The following is a 21,469-nucleotide window of genomic DNA, read 5'->3' as shown; positions in this document are numbered from 1 at the left end:
ATTAGTATTTTTCTGGATGGCGTAATGTATAGCCTAGTATTTTTTAAACAACAAAAACATGGACGAAATAAACAAAATAGTGTCTGTTTAATTTGTTGAGAATAAAATATCGATGTCATATCCCAAAATATTATTGGAACACAGATAAATACATAAGAGTATTGATATGAAATTGATTTGTCGAGAAAAATTATCAAATATCGGCACATTTCTCAAAAAATTATTTGAAACACAGGTAAAAACATTAGAGCATTGATTTGAAATTATCAACCGATTTTTGAAAAAAGTTAGACTGACTTATAAATGGGTCAATGGCAATTTCCTCCAAAATAACCTAAAAACTATACAACCGACTTATAGGCGAGTATATACGGTAATGTGAGGAAAACTCCAGATTTGGCACCCAAAACTGTTGAGTATTTTAGCTAATACTTGACTTACACATGTGCCCCTCCCCCCTTTACAGAAATCCTGGATCTGCCACTGCAATCACACAATATTGTCTTAGAAAGCTCAAGCATCTGAGCACCTAAGAACTCACCAGTCAGTATGTTGCTGATGCTGCCTGCTGCTAAGGTTAAGTATGATAGAATGTGTTTGGCACTGACAGACTTCCCACTGCCACTTCTGCCCATTAAGATGATCGACTGGTCCCGCCTGCTGTTCAACATGTCTCTGTAGGCAATTTGACCACTGGCATAAATGTGAGGGGGCATGTCCTCCTGCTTACATCCCTTGAAGACTTGTATAACCTGTCAAAATGTGTAATCAGTTATCTGTCTGGATAAGGAGAAGTATGCAGTTTTCTGCTTCAAAATGCAAGCTATGCTTCCATATCAAATCTAACTGAAAGTTGCATGAACAAAGAAAACTGCTTTAATGTGCAAAATGCAATCATAAACTAAAATTTTGAATAGAAAAATAATTGCAGCCAGGAAATGAATAATATTTTAGCATACCTGCTTAAGAATCTGTAAACCACCTACCTTTTCAGAATAAATGGACATTTGGTGCATTGGATTGACCACCACCATGCTGGATCCCGCATATGTGTGTATGAGGTTAGCCCCGTACCTCTGTCTCAAGATGTGTAGTGTACTGGACTCATTCAAAAACCTCAGGGAGGCAAGATCTTCTGTTCGGTCAAATTGTGGAGGGTTAGCCTAAAAAAAAACCATAAATCAGTAATTCAGCCATTTTGGTCTTTTCAAACTGGAGGCCCTAGGCCTTATCGGTAACCTGAGTATTAGTTAAAAGTATCACTAGCCCCAAGGACTAAGCATTTTAGAATAATTTTCCCGTTCTGCATATCTATCATATCTATAAGGCTATATTCTAATATTCAGCAGCAGTAAAAAACATGATGTGTTCTTTTAAAAAAAACAAATGACCCTAAAAGTGTCCAATACTGATGAAAGACTTTACATAATAATTAAATGTTATTTCAACACCGTATAACGATTTTAGACCCACCTTAGAGTGAGAACCCTAGGGTTGCAAAATTCAAAAATTTGTTACACCCCTTTCTGCTTTTCCTAAATATGTTTTTATATAGTGTCTGCAAAATCAAAGAAGAGGTCTTTCAAATGACAGACATTTAATCACTATAACCATTTTGGCCCCATCTTGGTACTGAAACCCTTACCCCTGAAATCATGAAATTTACAATTTTTGTAATTTTTTGGCAGGTTTTGCCCTGCCCCTAAAGCCACAGGGTACAGGAGTCTTAAAATTTACAATTTATGTCCCCCTTGTCCCAAAGATGATTCAAATTTCAAAAGATTTGGAAGGATATATTTATCAAGAAGTTAAAAATAGTTCAATTGTTAACTCCTCACAAATATCACCTAGGACACCTAAAAAAAATTGATGAAATTTGTTAACTTTAACATACAGTGTAAGTAAATTTTACTTCTACTTCCCTGTCTGACTTTCAGTTTTAAAAAATAATGCATAGCCAGAGAAGGCCACTCACGACAACAGATGCAGACCAATAGCAATAGACGACCTAAGTGATGCGGGTGATCTAAAAACTATGAGAATTTTTGTGTAAAGTGTTAAAACACAGTGTTAAAATAATGCTCATATGAGTGTTAGATCTTCCAGAGGGAGGTTAAGAATCATGAATTCAATCAATTCTGTCCTATACCTACATATCTTCCAGGAGGAGGCCAAGAACCATGAATTCAATCAATCCTGTCCTATACCTACAAATCTTCCAGAAGGAGGTTAAGAGCCATGAATTCAATCAATCCTGTCCTATATCTACAGATCTTCCAGGAGGAGGTTAAGAGCCATAAATTCAATCAATTCTGTCCTATACCTACAAATCTTCCAGAAGGAGGTTAAGAGCTATGAATTCAATCAATCCTGTCCTATACCTACAGATCTTCCAGGAGGAGGTTAAGAACCAAGAGTTCAATCAATTCTGTCCTATACCTACAAATCTTCCAGAAGGAGGTTAAGAGCCATGAATTCAATCAATCCTGTCCTATACCTACAGATCTTCCAGGAGGAGGTTAAGAACCATAAATTCAATCAATTCTGTCCTATACCTACAAATCTTCCAGAAGGAGGTTAAGAGCAATGAATTCAATCAATCCTGTCCTATACCTACAGATCTTCCAGGAGGAGGTTATGAACCAAGAATTCAAACAATTCTGTCCTATACCTACATATCTTCCAGGAGGAGGCTAAGAACCATAAATTCAATCAATCCTGTCCTATACCTACAGATCTTCCAGAAGGAGGTTAAGAACCAAGAATTCAATCAATTCTGTCCTATACCTACATATCTTCCAGGAGGAGGTTAAGAGCTATAAATTCAATTAATCCTGTCCTATACCTACAGATCTTCCAGAAGGAGGTTAAGAACCAAGAATTCAATCAATTCTGTCCTATACCTACAGATCTTCCAGGAGGAGGTTAAGAGCTATAAATTCAATCAATTCCGTCCTATACCTACAGATCTTCCAGAGGGAGGTAAAGAACTATAAATTCAATCAATTCTCTCCTATACCTACAGATCTTCCAGAGGGAAGTAAAGAACCATAAATTCAATCAATTCCGTCCTATACCTACAGATCTTCCAGAGGGAGGTAAAGAACTATAAATTCAATCAATTCTCTCCTATACCTACAGATCTTCCAGAGGGAAGTAAAGAACCATAAATTCAATCAATTCCGTCCTATACCTCCAGATCTTCCAGGAGGAGGTTAAGAGCTATAAATTCAATCAATTCTGTCCTATACCTACATATCTTCCAGAAGGAGGTTAAGAGCCATGAATTCAATCAATTCTGTCCTATACCTACAGATCTTCCAGGAGGAGGCTAAGAACCATAAATTCAATCAATCCTGTCCTATACCTACAGATCTTCCAGAAGGAGGTTAAGAACCAAGAATTCAATCAATCCTGTCCTATACCTACAGATCTTCCAGGAGGAGGTTAAGAGCTATAAATTCAATCAATTCCGTCCTATACCTACAGATCTTCCAGAGGGAGGTAAAGAACTATAAATTCAATCAATTCTCTCCTATACCTACAGATCTTCCAGAGGGAAGTAAAGAACCATAAATTCAATCAATTCCGTCCTATACCTACAGATCTTCCAGGAGGAGGTTAAGAGCTATAAATTCAATCAATTCTGTCCTATACCTACATATCTTCCAGAAGGAGGTTAAGAGCCATGAATTCAATCAATTCTGTCCTATACCTACAGATCTTCCAGGAGGAGGCTAAGAGCCATGAATTCAATCAATTCCGTCCTATACCTACAGATCTTCCAGGAGGAGGTTAAGAGCCATGAATTCAATCAATTCTGTCCTATACCTACAGATCTTCCAGGAGGAGGCTAAGAGCCATGAATTCAATCAATTCCGTCCTATACCTACAGATGGTATACTGTAACAACAATAGATTGCTCCTGATTACTTTCACATTTTCTTTCATTTTTGATGCAAGGTTTTTCAAATGTCCATATCTGTATGTACATGTAATGGGTATGTTATATTCACTAGTTTTAATTTCCCTGTTTTGGCCTACATTGAAAATAAAACTGTACAGTATTTACCATCACCAAAAGATTGGTTCTATAGTACATTGAGACATATGGACAACAGATTAAATTTATCACAAATATAACGAAGTTTTGTTAACTGTAAGATAAGTAAATTTTACTTATAACTACTTCCTTGTCTGACTTTTACTTTGGTGTCTTGGAAATTTTTTTGTATAACCAGAGAAGGCCAGAGTTGTGCTACATGTACTACAGAATGTTTTCAAATGAAATCTACCTCAGGATTTAAACCTGATAGTTAAGATCAAATCATGAATTCTGAGACACGACTATTGATGTGTTTTGAGACTCTTCAGCTCTACAAATTATACCTTTTCTACATCATCCTCATCCACCTCCAGTACATCCCCTCCATTGTCTAGCTTGATTCGGACCTTGCCCTCGGGCAGAGGGGACATCCCATTCCCCTTTATAATGCTGGCTGAGGCAAAGCCGCCTTTGTGGACCAGCCATACTTTTTCTGCTTCCAGCCAAGCCTTCTCCGACTGCACCTCAGTTTCTGACCGAGCCTACAAAATGAATACATTCCTTTGATTATTATGATAGCCGATAACATAAACTGACATATAATTGAAGTTTAATCAAGTATGAGAAATGGAACATGTCTTGACAATAGCTATCATTAGGTCTCAACCTATCCATAATGTCATGAATAGAGAGGTATTTAATTGACAAATCACACGTACAGTGTACGAAGAAGGCAGTACTACCATAAAGTCCATACAAAAGCATGGAAAATAATTAGTAATTCAACAGTAAAATAATAACCAAATGAACAATTTGTATTATATGATCATGAACTGCCTTATCAAAAGGAAGTATATTGTGGCTTAACCTGACAGTTTACTAGAGAAATATAAAATATTATTAAATGCAATCATGAAATGAATTTCCATATCAATCTCGAAAGAGACCAGGTGAGTTAAGATTATTTACTCTTCAATGTTGACAAACCTTGTAAATCTCAAGTTTTTCTACCTGTCACAGACACCTGTGATCAACCGACCACTCAATTATATATCACTTATTTCACTTTTGACTATTCAAACAGTGAATGTTTACATGGTGTATACAAGCTACACTTCATAATATATTCTAAGAACAACCGAGAAACCAATATATTGAATTTTGAACTCGTTTTAAAATCATAAATGACAAATGTCCCTGGTATGCATTACTAATTATAGTCTATAAACATTCCTCAATTAAAAAGTCAAGGTGAGGGAGGAAAGAAAATAAACTGCTTTATATGTCAGCTACCCTGCATTTTAAAACAGAATCCAGATAGACTTTTTAAGGTACTCTTTTCAGATTAATGCATTCAGTATGACTTCTTATCAATAAAATGTCACCTATAATGTTGCCAAGTAGGTGCAAAAACTTGATTTATGAACAGCAAACGATCACGAAGTCCACACCAAAATCTGGCAGTCTGCCCCCTACCACAAAATTATATCTACCAAGTCTGAAAAAAAATAGCCAACAACTTATAGTCACAGCATAATACAAGCTAAATGCAGGCATTCTCTTGGGTCCAAGCATGAATATAAAACAGCAGAACATAGTACTCAAATGTCAGAACTGCCAGACAGCTATAGCCATTCACGGCCACCACAGAAGTTGTAACGATGACAAACACCAACAAATATGTACATTTCTGGAGTCTTATTCACTGGGGCAACAAATATGATCGCATCATATATGAAAAATATAGATGTCTGCGGGCAAAATTGTCAAGATGGATCTTTCAGAGATATTCATTTTTTTGCTCACTTTGTCAACCCCAAGGCAAAATATTACAGAAAAAATTTCAAGGGATATTGATAGTTTAGTTTAGTTTGGCCCAATTAATATCAAAATATATCCAATGTGAAACTAAATACCTAAGACGTCTTTAAATCAACATTCTTTTGTGCAAAATCTCAAGGACATTTGTTCAACAGATTTAGTACCGGTAAGCATGTACAATTCTGAAACCAACCCCTGTATGAGTGACAAATTCTCAAGCGTGATGTAAAATAACATACAAGCATTTACCCCCCCCCCCCCCCATAAAAAACCAGCAGAAACTTACTCACCTTTGTAAACTTTGTCATAGTCCTTCGTTTAATATGGTGATGATGCATATTTCTTTCTTATAATTATCCCCAAAAACTAACGGTATTCAAAATATTCCTTCATCAAAACTGTTATTCACAAACAGTTGATAAACTCCATCAAACTTAAGCATACGTGAAAATGCACTAACTTTGGTCACATTTTATCAAGTTTCCTTGATAGATGTGTTAGCAAGGCATACTTCATAGGAGTTCTAATCACACATATAGCACTGCACACCTATAAATATCATGACTGACTTTTAATTGCTTAAATTATGAAACTTCATGGTTCCATTCAAAAAGTCCTCATTCTCAAAATCCATTCAATCTTCATTACAATAATTTCTGCAAGTTAAATCCTGCACGTAAATTTCAATGTCAAAATATATTTTACACACGCTTCATATCATTATCTATCAACACATTGTGACAATGCCTTCCCTGAGAGGTGTCTTCCAACAGTAGGATATTCATTTTCTTATTTCCAAATTATCCTGTCTGAACACATTTTTTAAAAATAAATTCCACGACAATAAATACATCAAACCTTTGGAAGCACAAACTAGTTTTTGGCACACGCCAAAAGGTTTCAGTCAGCACTTGTAAAAAGATTCTTGTCTCTTATAGGGGACAAGATTTAATGAACACCAAAGCCATTAATTATGTTGGGGTGTAATGTCACCAAAACCAACATTACAAATATAAACAACATTAATGGCCTGTAAGTTTCTAGTCTAACGTTATACTAGTTTAAAATACACTGGACATCAGCTGGACATGTGGGTTGAGGATAGGCCTGAAGTCAATACTGACCAACACTGGGCACTCAGAAGTTACCACCTACATTGCTCCTAAAGGTAAACTTTTTTGTATCAACACTGTATTTGCCAGTGACCTGCATGTATTATTAGAAAGTGTACTTATCTTTTAAAGGGATTGATTTAAAATCTTCATTGTTTATTTAACTGAGTTGTAGGAAAACAATTTAAAAAATTCGATTGAAAAATAAAAACCAGTATCTCTAACCCTATTTGAAAACCTTATGAAAAAGATATATACTTCTGACAAGTTTTGTGGAATATTTGCAAATTGTAAGGACATATAATATATACTCATAATCTAATTAAATGTGTAATTCTATTTAAATAATCACTTTTTATTTTATCATTTTATTTATTTATTTTATCGTTCAATTGAATTCAGCACTACAAGTTCTCGTGTTTGAGTCTGAGACATCAATGTATACCGGTATACCCTCAATTAGCACATGCATGCACAGATAGATGCAACAGCATTTCCTGCATCTCAGACCTAGCTGTTTGTTATCCTTCAGGTCTCTCAGGTAAGAACAGTCCAATATTGAAATTTGTTTCTCATATTGCATAAAGGATGACCAAGTACCTAATGACACATGCAACAGGACAGTGCATGTAGGTACTTTTGGCTGGAAACAAGTGCTCTGAATGTCCACTAAACACAATATACGCCTTGGAATGGTACTGACTACACCAGAAGCACAACAGTGTAGACAAATCGAGTGCACCTTTTGAATGAGATAATAAAAATATTACCATAAATAGGAGCTAGTATAGGTTGCATTTCTTTTGTGCATCGAGAACTGCATGTCTTGAAATTTAGTGCTATGCACGACAAAGAATTTTTAATGAAATACTTATATTTGTATAATCATAGGACCATATACATGTAATTCTAATCAAGACTTCTTTAATAACACTCTAAATAGAATCAGTTTGCATTAAATAAAAATAACTTCTATATTCATCTAAATTTAAATAAATAATTAAGTAAAATGAGACAGAGAGAGGGAACATTACATGTAAAAAAGTTTTTATCATTAAATGTCTAAACCAACTTCAGAGACTAAAATGAATCATCTCCAAGTAAATGAAGTAATTAACAGTGATGACCTACTAATGGGCCACAATACAAATCCTGTCCCCCAAGATGAATCCACTGACAAATCTGGATATGCGTATACTCCATCTACTCTTCAAAGTATGAAACACGCAGGATCAAGCTAAAAACATTTCAAAAAAGGCTAATGCATATAGACAAAAATGTCATAGTAGCAATATTATACCATAAATTCTTCTTTAAATTTTTTTTATTTAAAAAAAAAAAAATATGTTTAGGATCATTTTCAAACTTTATTTTGACTAGGGCAGATATATGTGCTTACAGCACACAGCTAGTCCTTTCCATGGACTCTCTGCAACGTATCATTTTTACATCTGAATTTCAACCACTTTAAAATGTCACAGGGAAATCATAGTCTCCTTTTATTGTATACAATGTCATTATGACTCATCTGTGAAACCTATTAAAATAACTGAACAAAGACACATATGTACTGTGTCCTACTGGTAGAGTTCTCATCTGTTTACCTGAATGTCTGACCATGATGTCTTACATTTCCACATAATCAACTGGATGTGTGCTATAGTCACTCTGATTTTTCTAATGGACAAACAGACTACACAACACAAAAGAAAAAACATAGATCATGCTGTCCCGACCACCACAGACCACCATTTATCACCTCCTTACACTAGAGAGGCAGGTGTTAGTCCCGTAGAACATCTTCAGATAGGACTAGATAATTCATAATGCATTTTACAAGTCCTTGTTAAAGATCATATCATGTCTGTTTGTTCTAGTCCTTTTCATCCCAAAATTTGGATTTAAACATAATTGTGGACTTCATTTTTCAAGATTTTGGTAAGTGATCAGATTTAAGGAAGCAATTGCATTAATTACAGGTCTAATCTACCAAAGAAATAAGATATCATTATTGGAGGTCTCATTGGGTTGCGATTGGTTGCATGATCAGATACTACAACAACCAAAATCAAATCTTATTACTTGTACATTGTGGTTGATATACATAGTATAATTTGAAATTCAGAAAATGTGTAAACTGTTCCTCTTGATTCCACTGTTATAATCTACTTTTCCAAGTTGCCCAATAGTTGTTTCCCTTTGATGAGCTCATTGGTACAAAGCAACAGGTTTGTGTATAAACGATAGACTGGCTCAAGTCAATCAATGCTCTCTCCTTAATACTTTTTAATAATGCCAAACATCTATGTTTGGTGACATTAAGTATGATAGAGAGCAGATATTTAGACTTCTGAAACACAGAAAAATTTGGACAAAATGATTAAGTAATAAAAACAACATAGAGACTTGAGCAAGTCTATATAAACGGTTGCACAGGGAAAAATCAACATCTGAATTGCGTGGAAACCCAAACTAAATAAGTTCATGACATATACATGCATACTATTCAACGATCTTCTGCTAAATATGTTCCTGTTATTACTTATATACAAATTCGATATTGACCCAGTGAATCCCACCTCAGTTCTGAAGTAATGTTACATATAAGAGAAAGCATTTGTAAATGTAAATATAGAGACATAATTTTCATCCATACTTCAAATATTTGTTGAAAATAAACAGGTTTGGGACAAGGTTCTAACAGGCATTAATTTCAAATTCGTCCTACAGCGAAATCATTATTCCATTAGCATATAGGCATTTTTAAAACATATTATCTGATATATCAGTACCTTAAAAAACCTTAAAATTTACATGAAAAAATTCTTATCATTCTAAAAATCATGGTATCAAAATATTTCAAATATTCTGTGACCTCCCCCCAGCCCCTACTACCACCATCAAATATGGTCCATCAGTGACTGCAACTTAATTACATGTACCCCACCCCTGGGTAGTCTATTTTATGCATCTAGATCTTCTCACATTACCAATACAATTTACTATAAGTAGAAATAAATACTAATCCCATGTCTTGATAGAGATTGACCCTCTCCTATAAATGTCAACCTTTTCTAGATGGATACACTAGCACCTCATGCCACTGTACTGACCCAATTACTCTTTCTAGGAGAGTCTTTAAAATCACTGAACTTTATTCAAAATTTCAAAAAATCTATGCAAATTTATTCACCACACAAGTTAACAATGACTTTATATGATCATATTTATTTACAAGTCAATTCACAATCGACATCAAAGTCGCAAGGATGATTGAACGAGGAGATACAACCACAGGAGATATCCTTTTTGAAATAAGAGGAAAAAAAGCCATGAATATTTCGATGATTTTCTTGTCAGTAAGACTTTTATTATTTAGTTTTGCAGGTCAAATTATCAATACCTTAGTCTAAATTCAGTATGACAAAACCAGATTATCTGCAATGAAGTAAGAGTCTCATTATTTTTTTTTTTCCATGTTCAGCTTATGGAAACAGTCCCCTAAGGGAGAACACAATATTTTAAAAACATTATCAAACATGACAGCTGTAGTATGATATGACCCAAGTGACTTCAGTGTATTTCATCTAATTCATCAACTTTAATCACCAATCTACATCCTCCATGCAGTCAGATTTGGTTTCCACCATTACGCATTAAAAACCCATCTGAAACATCAAATCCTATAAAATTTTGCATGTTTTTTTCTTCCTCTCCATGTATTACCAGTCCAGTAACTGTAACTTGATGCCAAAATCCATCAAGAAAACTTCAACAGGTAGTCAGACACAGGGGTCAATCAAGTCCATTTTTAGACTGAAAGGCAGGTGAATGCCAACAACTGACTTGAAACTAAACCAAGTCATATAATCATTTATTTTCTTGACAGACAGAATATTTACACATACTTTATTCTGATTTCTGCAAAGGTGCCAGAGCACACTACTTTGTATAATACATCTTTTGACATTAATTCATGGGTGTTACATAATACAGCTAGTGCAAGATTTAGTCATTAAAACCATAAATACCCCAAACATACCTCTGGAATTGTGAAATTTCCATCAATTTTGAACATTTGAATAATTTTATCCAAATCCAGTGAACTGGTTGCTGCATTTAAGGCTGGAGCAAAAGCTGTGTAATCGCCTGAGGTCACTCTTCTTTTGCTTGTTCTGCTGCCAGGAGTGGAAGGAGATTTCAAGTCTCTTCCACTTCCAATACCTGCTCCACTTTCCAATGGAAGATTTAGACTCCACCTTTTGTTTGGTGGATCAGAGCGTCGTTTTCCACCTCTTCTTTTCACAACAACTTCACCGCCATCTGGACTGTCATGTATTGCACTGATATTTTCCACCCTTGGATGCCTTAGTTTTACTGAGCTCTCTTCCTCTGGAACTGTTTCATTGGAGTTCAAAGCTGCTAGATTATCATTAAAAGAAACAGTTCTATGCATCCTCTTTTCCACTTGTTCTTGAGTTGCTCTGAAATCTTCCTTGGAGATTGACCTCTGCATTAATTGTCTCTGATGCAGTTCACCACTTGCACTTCTTTTTATTTGATTGGGATCCACAGAAACACTCTGAGACAACTTCTGTTTACCTTTTTCTGACTTCACATCAAATGTAACACTCACACTTCTTTTCATTTCTGGATTTCCGGTTTCCATAGCTCCACTTCCACTTCTTTTCATGGCAGAAGAAATGGTACCTCTACACAAGTTATCCCACTTGGATTTTCCACCATGTCCTGGGGATATTGCAGGGAAATCCATTTGTACATTTTCCAAGTTATCTCCATGTCCATTGGTCTTATTTTGCAAAGGTAGTCCTTTTGGAGTGCCCTCTGACCTTCGTTTTCCTCCTCCAATATTTGGAGTTTTGGGGCGATCAGGTTGAGCTTTTCCTTTGGCAGAATCTCCCTTTACTCCAGATCGTCGTCTTTGACTATTTGTACTCATGTTGATTTTATACCAGTATGACACAACAGATACACAGTCTATGAAGTAATTCAGTGAACTCAAAAATGAAATTCCCAAAGAATGAAACTCATCATTCCCATGAGAAAAGTTAAATTTCTACCAACAAGGTGTTCTAATTCTTCCAAATAAAATTCCACACTTATTTCATTGAAAAGGATGTTCTTTACACAGTCCTATGACACCTTTGCTTTTGAACATACCTTTCTTCCACACATGATATGTAAATGATAAGAAATCCTGTATGAATTATACCACATCAAGTGCTAATGAATCCGTGAAATTCAGACAATCATTTACCACACTTAAAAACCAATAGAGGTTGCATTTTTATGGTTGTTGATAGTCTCTACTCCAGTGCCCCAATAAAACTTCAGCACACAAGATGTCACACTTTATCTCTGTACCAGAAGTTCTGACTTTAATCCCCAAGAAGGTAAAACAGTGGGTATGGCGACACCTGGGAATCAATGACAATCCAGATACTTGTTACAAGGCAGTGCTTTGTTTAGAATCATCACATACTATAGGGTCTTTGTTTAGGTTTATACCTATATCTATGATAAAGTGGTTTTTAAATTATGTGGCCAGTGCATTCTGATTCTTAATATGAAAGGTAAGAGGGATTCAACACACCATGCAGATAACATTTGTACACCTCATCTCTCTTCTGAAGGTCAAGCAGTTTTTTCCCTCTAAATATAGGCACTTTTAGTTCATTTGCATGGATGCATAATCCTTTTCAATTAACATATTTCCTAATTAGTAACCCTGCAAGTTTGACACAAAAATGTACATATGTATAGTCCTTTATTTTCTTCTTTGCACGGTTTTGCTGTCGGTGAAACTTTTTACTTCCAAAATGCACTTTTATGAATTCTACACTGTCACACAAAACATTTTAGATCCTGAACAAAACAGTGCAAAAAAATTTCAGAACTTTTCACAAATGTGTATTCATTAACACGCACACTTTTTCTCCAATTACACAAGGTTTAGGTGTAGTTTATCCAAAATCAAGTCGGCTATCTATCAAATCACTCGTGCTAAAACTCTTACATGAATCAAATGACATGCATGTCTACTTTTCAATCACCACACTCTGAGATAAAACGTCCCCCAAATAGAGTATCAATTCCAATATAGATTAGGTCCATACATGGATAAATAAAAATTTCCAATTCAAACAACAGGCCACGAGTACCAATTCTGTAGTTATTAACTTAGAAGTGGTGGGACAGCTCGTCTTGCAGCACAGATTGGCTCTGTTTACATCTTCACACTATACTGGGAGGAAGCTTGGAAACATATTTCATGCTTTTATCTTTTTCAATGGGGAGTTTGTAAAAGTTTGCTGAATAGGTAGGAGCTATTATCTTCAAATAGTATGAATGGTGGATAAAATCTCAAACTGTCTATATATTCAGGAGATACATTTAAAGGTGTGTGTCACTGATCACTGATCCATGCGTCTTGTGTATCCCTCGTGTATCTATAGTCTGCCTGGGCAATACACCTGGTTTTTCTTTTCTTCTGTAAGTCCACTCTGAAGAAATTCTAGGCAGCCTATTTTCACTGTAATCCTCAAGCTCAAACAAAATGATTCAATCTTGGTCCAAATGACCCACTAATAGATTAAATCCTTTTCAAATTTGTCCACAACTCCACCAAGTATCATGCACAGACAGTTGGAAACCAAGGAAATTGATCTTGTCAACATGAAGTTATCTCTCTCTCTCAGAAAAAAAATATATGAAAAACTTATCACTGCATAAAATGTCCTCTCCCTTGATCCCAAGGTGTCCTCATTTCCACTCCAAAAGTGATCATTTACATAGGCAGGATGGAAATGCAGCAAAACCAGACATGGAAGTCTATCAGACTATCACCTCTAAAGATACTGTGCTCTCCTTAAAAAGTTTGTTCCACCTTCGTATCAATAAATCTCTATTTACCTAAAGTATCAATGACTGAAGGCATCTCAGTGTCCCTAAATCACACAGCTATGTATGTGTAAACACTGTAGAGATTTCCCCAAAATGAAATTCCGCTGCCTTCTCGTGTGTTACTGCAAAGGCTTGTGGAACAAACAAATTGTGCCTTAGATCACCTCTTAACAATACTATCTGATGCTTTAATTGAACCTTACAACAATACCTAGAAACAAAATAGTCCTCAAAATGACAATTGAATGATTATAAAACACCCATTGATTGCTATCAAAAACACCCAAAAAGCTGGGTCATAATGAATATCATGAACACTGTCTGAACAGCTCCTCTCCACCAGAAAAATTAACCATTTCTTGGTTAACTATCACAAAGTCCCTGTCAGTCGGACAGAACAGTAAAAGCTTTTTTTGTAAATGGGACTCAATCAACATGTAAATTTCTAAGTAGAGTAGGCCATTAGCACTTCACCATGACAAGAAGAACAATGGGTTCGAATTGCTAACAATTACATAATTAGCTATCTATGTCACACTCTTACATGCATGTCCATTTTCAGCTGACCTGCCTTTATTTTACAGAATGTTTCGGTTATAAAGCACCCAGGAGTTGTCTATTCATGACAGTCTCCTTGAGATAGTGAAGGTTATTTTGTTCAGGTTTTTTTTTTAAAGAATTAAGATGAGTCCAAATGACTTATACAAGTAAAGAATAAAAATTTTATGAATTTATCTGCATTTACTTCCAAGATTAAAACAATTGTAATCTTCAGATTATATCCCCTGAATTTTTGCTTCCTGGACAAAAATTCAATCTGCAATTTTTAATCAAGAAATCTAAACATGAACAGGTACATGCATATTGATCGGTTACAAGTAGATTGCACAAACCATGAATTCGTTACTATTACTACATGATCCCAATTCGAATCTCATGAAGCCTAGCTGATTTCAGGTTTAAATACATTCAAATATATGTATATAGATCTATTCGGATTGTTTGAAAGGCTAGTTTACTAAATCTAAGTACAAACAGGTACGTTGTTCACTTTGACAATTACATCACAAGACAAACATGGGCCTGCTGTAGGTTTGTAAATGTTTCAACTGCTCAGGAACCACAAATTACATCACAAGGTCTCTTAATACCTGAAAATAAACACACAGGGTGAAGCGGGGGCTTGGATCAGAGTTTTAAGTGCATGTTGCAAATGGACTGAGTACATTTCCCTATTGAACGTTACACTTCTATTGAAATTCAGACCCCAGGGATGGGTTAAGGTTCAAAAGCTGAAAATACACAGAAACTGAGGCGTAAACCTGTGATTTAATGCTCTTTTATGGAGCTCACTTTGCAAAATAATTTCTGCAGTACCCCGACATGTTGTACAATACACAACACTGCATGTACACAGGAAACAGAGAAAATTGCCTATACTACTTACTTAATACAACAGTGTTTTTCATACATAAGAATTACTACCAAATTTAGACAGTTTCACCTTGCAAAATTCGTCAGATTCACTAAATGGTGGCAAAATTATAAGTTTTCGTCATTTAATCATTTGTTTTTAGAACCCTGTTAATTTCATGACAGGCATGTCATGTTGCATAATTTAAAAAAAGTTGCATTAAAAGCTATAGTTACAAAAATAAATAAGTTAGATGATTTTTAATTCATGGAAGAATTCAACGTTAAAAAATTTCAAATATTGAAAAATGTCTTAGATTTTTTTCCAAATCCATACATAAAATAGCTTTAAAAATTGGTGTGGAAAACACTACAGGATATTACTTTTTTGTCTTTTCAGAAAATACAACTCTCCTTATTTTTCACACACAAATATAAAAGCTTTTCTTTATTATTATTGCAAATTAATCAGGTACTACATATACAATAGTGGTCAAGATAAGAATAACTTTAGATAGATGGGGAAGATTGGTTATATACTCTTAAAGAAAACAACCAGAAGTGTTACAAAGATAGAAAGAAAGAAAAAGTAACATCTAATCGACTCATATCATCTAATCAAACTTAAACTGTCAACTAATAATACATGTCTCTTACCTCCGAGATATATACCTTGAATGAAGAAAGTGTATATATACATAGGTTTTTATACAATAAATCTTTGCATTGATGTACAACAAGTCATGTACATGTATAATATACAAAGAACTTTTATCTTTTGATAGAATGAAAAAATATGTCCCTCATTATTTCATTAAAAGGTATTAGTTGCATCCATGTTATTTTTCATTCAACATTGATGAATTAATTTTGTATTTGATTATGGCCAAACCAATTTTTCTATAAGAAAACCTGCAAAGATGTTGAGTACAAGTTCACATTCCTAGCGTGGTTTAGTGATATCAATTACCTGATATAACTTTCATCTAGCATCACCGTCTTCAAAAATTCATATATAAAAAAAATTCTTAACATAATTTCCTACTATACATTTCACAGTGTGACCAAACATACCTTCAAATTTTCATTAAAGCCCCTTGCAAACTCCAGTAGCATTAAATGATATGTTATAATATGGTTTTGTAAATTCACTGTACTTTCTCACAAAAAAAGATACAAAGATGCTGGAGATAAAGAATATATATATATATATATATATATATCATGAGTCTCTCTCTCTCTCTCTCTCTCTCTCTCTCTATAATATATATATATATATATATATTTATTTTTTTTTACAAATTTCTGTTCTCTGTTTCTGTTCTGTTCTTACAAAATTCTCAGTTTAGCAATTATTCAATTTTCTTGATCTCCAGCATCTTTGTATCTTTTTTGTGAGAAAGTGCAGTGAATTTACATATATATATATATATTATAGTGTTATCTACATATATTGAATTCTGACTAAAGGTCAATGTCCGTAATCAAATGTGTAAGTACCATTTACTGAAGAGATGCAGGTAAGAATAAATAGATGCCCAAGGATTCTGAGATCGAAAGGTCATAGGTCAAAATCACACTATTTTAACACTCAGAAATCAATTCTGATTAGACTTGTACTTTTTACTGAGAAAGCAGGCATGTTTGATTTCTAGGAAGTCAAGGTCACATATACTGAATGTAACAGTGTCAAGGACACCAGATAACTATTGTTTCAGTTTCAGCCTCATACTTATTAGAGATAGTAGGTACTGAAGTACCGTAGTAAAAGTTCCTTCATTTTAATTCTTATACACTTAATATAATTTTGCCTCATGAACCTGCTACAGACAATGTACATGAAAGAAAAAGATGGCAATAATTCTAGGTCAAATATAAAATCAAATGTTTTGCCTCACAATGTAAACTATTGTCTGAGAATGGTACTCATTTTTGCAAGGTCATTTCTCTATAAATTTTTGATGTATTTTTTTCAAATAGTCTGTTGCAAGCATGACAACATAATAGCATGAATCTCAAGATCTCGCCACCTGACAGGAAATAATTAGTAGATGCATCAGCAGAAATCCTTTTAAAGGTTTAAAAATTAAATACTTCTGACTTTCCTGAACATCAGATAACTCAAATTTCTATTCAATAACATAACTTAATCTGTTTTGACAGACTTTAATATTGAATGTCGAGGAAACAAGTGTGAAATTGCTAGTATAGTAGGAAATATTTAGAGTCAAAAGAAATTATGTAAATTTCAGACTATCATATTCATATACAACAGGTGGTAATGACTTTGGGAGGATCAGATGGTTTTAAGTTTCATTAGATAAATTAGGGAATAACTATCTTCCCGTTTGTTATTTGTGACTGTTAATGTTGATTTAGTGGTTGTAAACGAGTTTACCAGCGACATTCTAATGCAATTATGCATTTTGTTTGAAGTTTACATTTTACTTTGTTGAGTTTTGCATTTTTTACGTCACAAAATGTTTACGGTTTCTGTGATTCTATCACTAAATCTTTTCTCTTATATATTTCTTTTGAAATTGACATACTGCTTTCATCCTCAACAATGAATACATATTTGTTGCAAACTAGTTCGATTCAGGTTTTTTTAGTACCACCTGTCAATGTAATCATGAACAAATATGAAGCATTGTCAAGGTCAAGGGCCAAAGGATGTATTGGCTGTTCAGTTTAAAGTAATGATTCAATGGATCAACAATATAATATTTTAGTATCTAGATTTAAAAAATACATTTAAAAAATATAAAACAATTATAAAATGTCTTTCTATTGGGTGATGAAGGTAGCAATCACTGAACAAAAAATTTGCTGAACCCGCTAATACAGGTTCTGAATTTTTTCTGCAATGCTTGCTAGCTACCTCCATTACCTAATAAAACAAGAAAGAAAGCATTTTATTGTTTAAGGTAGCTCACTACACTAAAGCTTATACTCTTTATGACACTACATTACAAGATAGCTAAGTGTTCTGTGAAATTATTTGTATCGATCGATTTGTTTGTCTATCATCGTAGCTCAGTGGTTAAAGCATTGGGCTGGTGAACCGCAGATCTCGAGTTCAAATCCGACAGTCTTTTGTTCATAATATATGTGTTGAAATAATTTTTTTGAAAATCAAGTGTTTATCCAAATTTGCATGTTTTCTGCCTTTATGGCGTATATACTTATCATATATCATCATATCATTTATGATTAAACCAATGAGAGACCACCGACCTTCCGAAAGTAAACTGGGAAACTTTCTCACCTACCGGCTCGAATCCCGCTTGCGCCGGTAAGTGAGAAAGTTTCCCAGTTTACTTTCGGAAGGTCGGTGGTCTCTTCCCAGGTACATTGTATCTGGGATCTCTCTTCCACCAATAAAAACTGGGCGCCAACATATAACTGAAAAATTGTTGAGTGTGGCGAAAAACAGCAAAACAAACAATTCGTACTGATTTGAGAAACTATTTCAGGGTGTAGTGAGCCACCTTAAATGACCTCACAACTGAAAGCTTTCTGTTAAAACTCAGCGTAGCTCAACTGCCAATCAAACTGCAGATTACAAAAAAGTTGTAGTAGAATGAACATTAAACCATTGTGGTATATATGATATATTCATCTAAACTACTACCACTCCTGTTGTTTGCAAATGCAAAGAAATTGAAGATTATTTCTCATCAAGGTCCACAAGAATATAATTTACCTTCCTTAGGCGCTTGACATGATTCAGATTTGCCAGATTTGCTTTCGGTCTCGAGCTGTTTTTTGTTGTCATTGCTGCACTCATTTTCCAATCAAATAATGGTCAGAAAAACTGGGAGTCTCCATATAGGAGGAAACCAAAAATGTTAAACAGGAAAATAGGTTGTTTTTAAATGCATGTATATAGCAGCTGTGCTAATTGTCATATGCTTAAAGAATTTCATCTCACTATTAAATACATATTAAACACCGATTTATCCACATTAATCCCGAAACAAGTACGCTCCAATTAAGAAATCACTGGTAAGATTCCATCTACACGAAAAATTCTCCTGCCTCTGATAAACTCAGATAATGTGGGTCCACAGAAACTTCACAGATCACACTGTATTGTACAGCACCCAATAATCTACTTTCAGGTTATCCAAACAAAAACATTTATCCCATGACTTGGTACAATAGTAGTATTGAATCTCGTTAAAGTTATATAGCTTTGCAGAGTCAACAAGTTCTCTCCTTCATGAAAAAAAACCGCAGTTACAAATGCAAGATTCTTGTCACCTTGATCCAATTGAAATCTCACTGATTAAAAAGTGACTAGGCCAAGTCAAAGAACAACACTTTAAAACCATATGCCTCATGGCTAATTTTTTGTAATCGGATCATCATCCTCAAAATAGCTGATTTAAATGATACATAATTATCTGACAATACACTCTTGTTAAACTTGTCATGATCGAACAATATCAGAGCCTCACACAGGGAAAGAAAGTTTGCTCAATCTTAAAAGATAAAATATATATTAATAAATCCAACCGTAAAACTTTAAATAACTGTCGCAAATATTTTTTTTTTCAATACAACTTTTCACAGTCTACATCTTTTCTATACAAATACATAGCCCGTTAGTTACAACAATTGAAGCAATTGATTAGAATGATTACAAGGACAATTTGCCCAAAGAGTAAACAATTTAAAATCCTTGACAATTGAAGAAATCAATAAATTAAACATTGCAAATCAATGAGAAATAAAAAGGCACTTTTTTTTGTATTTGTGCCACCTCATTTAAATGTCACACCTCAAGTGTTGAGCATACCTTTTTTCTTTAACTAAAAGCTCTTATAAACACATCTGATATTTGACCATTCAACACAACAATCCTAGGACAGAGTCAGAATGTAATATCTCTTAAAATTAATTTCCTATGCAAGGTTGATTACTCCATATGTCTTCCTTTTCTCTTTCAGAAAGTAATCAGGTCCAAGAAAGACAACTCTGTTCCATTTTCCAATTGTGAACTTTCAGAGTAAGTGCCCTTTATCTTGTTGCAACGTGATGCAACTACCTTTACTATGGAGAAAATGAAAAATACGGATTTCACCATGTTTCAAATTGTCATGCAATCGTCTGCAATGATACGTAATAGGAATTAACTAAAAAATCAGGATATCATATTCTATTATCCTATTTATTGATGACAGCAGTTTTGCATTAGTGGGTCTAATAAGTCTGGTGTTAAAAGCATGTGCATTTCTGCATGGTCATAATGGTGGTTTAATTGGATATCAATAAGACTACAATAAAATATGGTTACAGTGAACACACTTAATATAATAAACTAGAGATTGTTTTTATGAAAAACAAATGTCTCCCCAGCTCCTCAAATTGGAAGTGCACCAAATGAAACCTCCTCCCTTTAATGTACTGCATGGTATGGAGGAGAAAGCATGGGCAGGAACATCGACATTATGAACTCCGATATTAGCCATATAGGAGAAGTGTTCACAAACTATTTTACACCTTAATAGGAAAATAATTGGATCCTCCTGTCCCAACAATATGCATATCTACAAATGGCAATGAAGCATTGTACAAAGTTTCAAGTCTATATCCAATAAGCAATATATACTGGAGAAGAAGTGTTCACAAGAAAGCTATTTTACACCCTCCACTCCTCTTAGATCCACTATAACTTTTAGGAAAACAATTGGATCCTCCTGTCCCAACAATATGCATATCTACAAATGGCAATGAAGCATTGTACAAAGTTTCAAGTCTATATCCAATAAGCAATATATACTGGAGAAGAAGTGTTCACAAGAAAGCTATTTTACACCCTCCACTCCTCTTAGATCCACTATAACTTTTAGGAAAATAACTGGACCCTCCTGTCCCAACAATATGCACATCTATAAATGGCAATGAAGCATTGTACAAAGTTTCAAGTCTACCCGATAAGCCATATAGGAGGAGAAATGTTCGCAAGAAAGCTATTTTAACATCTTCCATCCCTCTTATATATCCTCTACAACTTTTAGGAAAATAATTGGATCCTCCCTTCCTGACAATATGCACATCTACGAATGGCAATGAAGCATTGAACACTGTTTCGAGTCTACTCGATAAGCCATATAGGAGAAGTGTTCACAAGCTATTTTAACATCCT

At 34.4% G+C, this 21,469-nt stretch overlaps 1 protein-coding gene across 14 annotated transcripts in view; it reads right to left on the bottom strand.

The window, feature by feature from the left end:
- Positions 1–21,469, bottom strand: part of LOC125659959 (unconventional myosin-XVIIIa-like) — a 74,958-nt gene that overhangs the window by 43,382 nt on the left and 10,107 nt on the right. For 6 of the 14 annotated variants that reach the window (XM_048891783.2, XM_056167192.1, XM_048891799.2 and 3 more), the window contains exons 2-4: positions 4,390–4,587; positions 987–1,163; positions 542–752 (exon numbers count right to left, since the gene is read on the bottom strand). In XM_048891783.2, the coding sequence (XP_048747740.2) occupies positions 542–752; positions 987–1,163; positions 4,390–4,587 (586 nt within the window). Of the gene's footprint in view, positions 1–541; positions 753–986; positions 1,164–4,389; positions 4,588–6,156; positions 6,190–11,020; positions 14,307–15,972; positions 15,983–19,021; positions 21,030–21,469 lie in introns of those variants that run through there. The other 8 variants (XM_048891809.2, XM_056139291.1, XM_048891818.2 and 5 more) reach the window with 6 other exon arrangements.

The sequence above is a fragment of the Ostrea edulis genome, chromosome 1 (genome assembly GCF_947568905.1).
Source record: "Ostrea edulis chromosome 1, xbOstEdul1.1, whole genome shotgun sequence".
NCBI classification, from domain to species: Eukaryota; Metazoa; Mollusca; class Bivalvia; order Ostreida; family Ostreidae; genus Ostrea; species Ostrea edulis.
The sequence above is the reverse complement of the archived record's forward strand: the minus strand, read 5'-3'. Positions and strand labels throughout refer to the sequence as shown.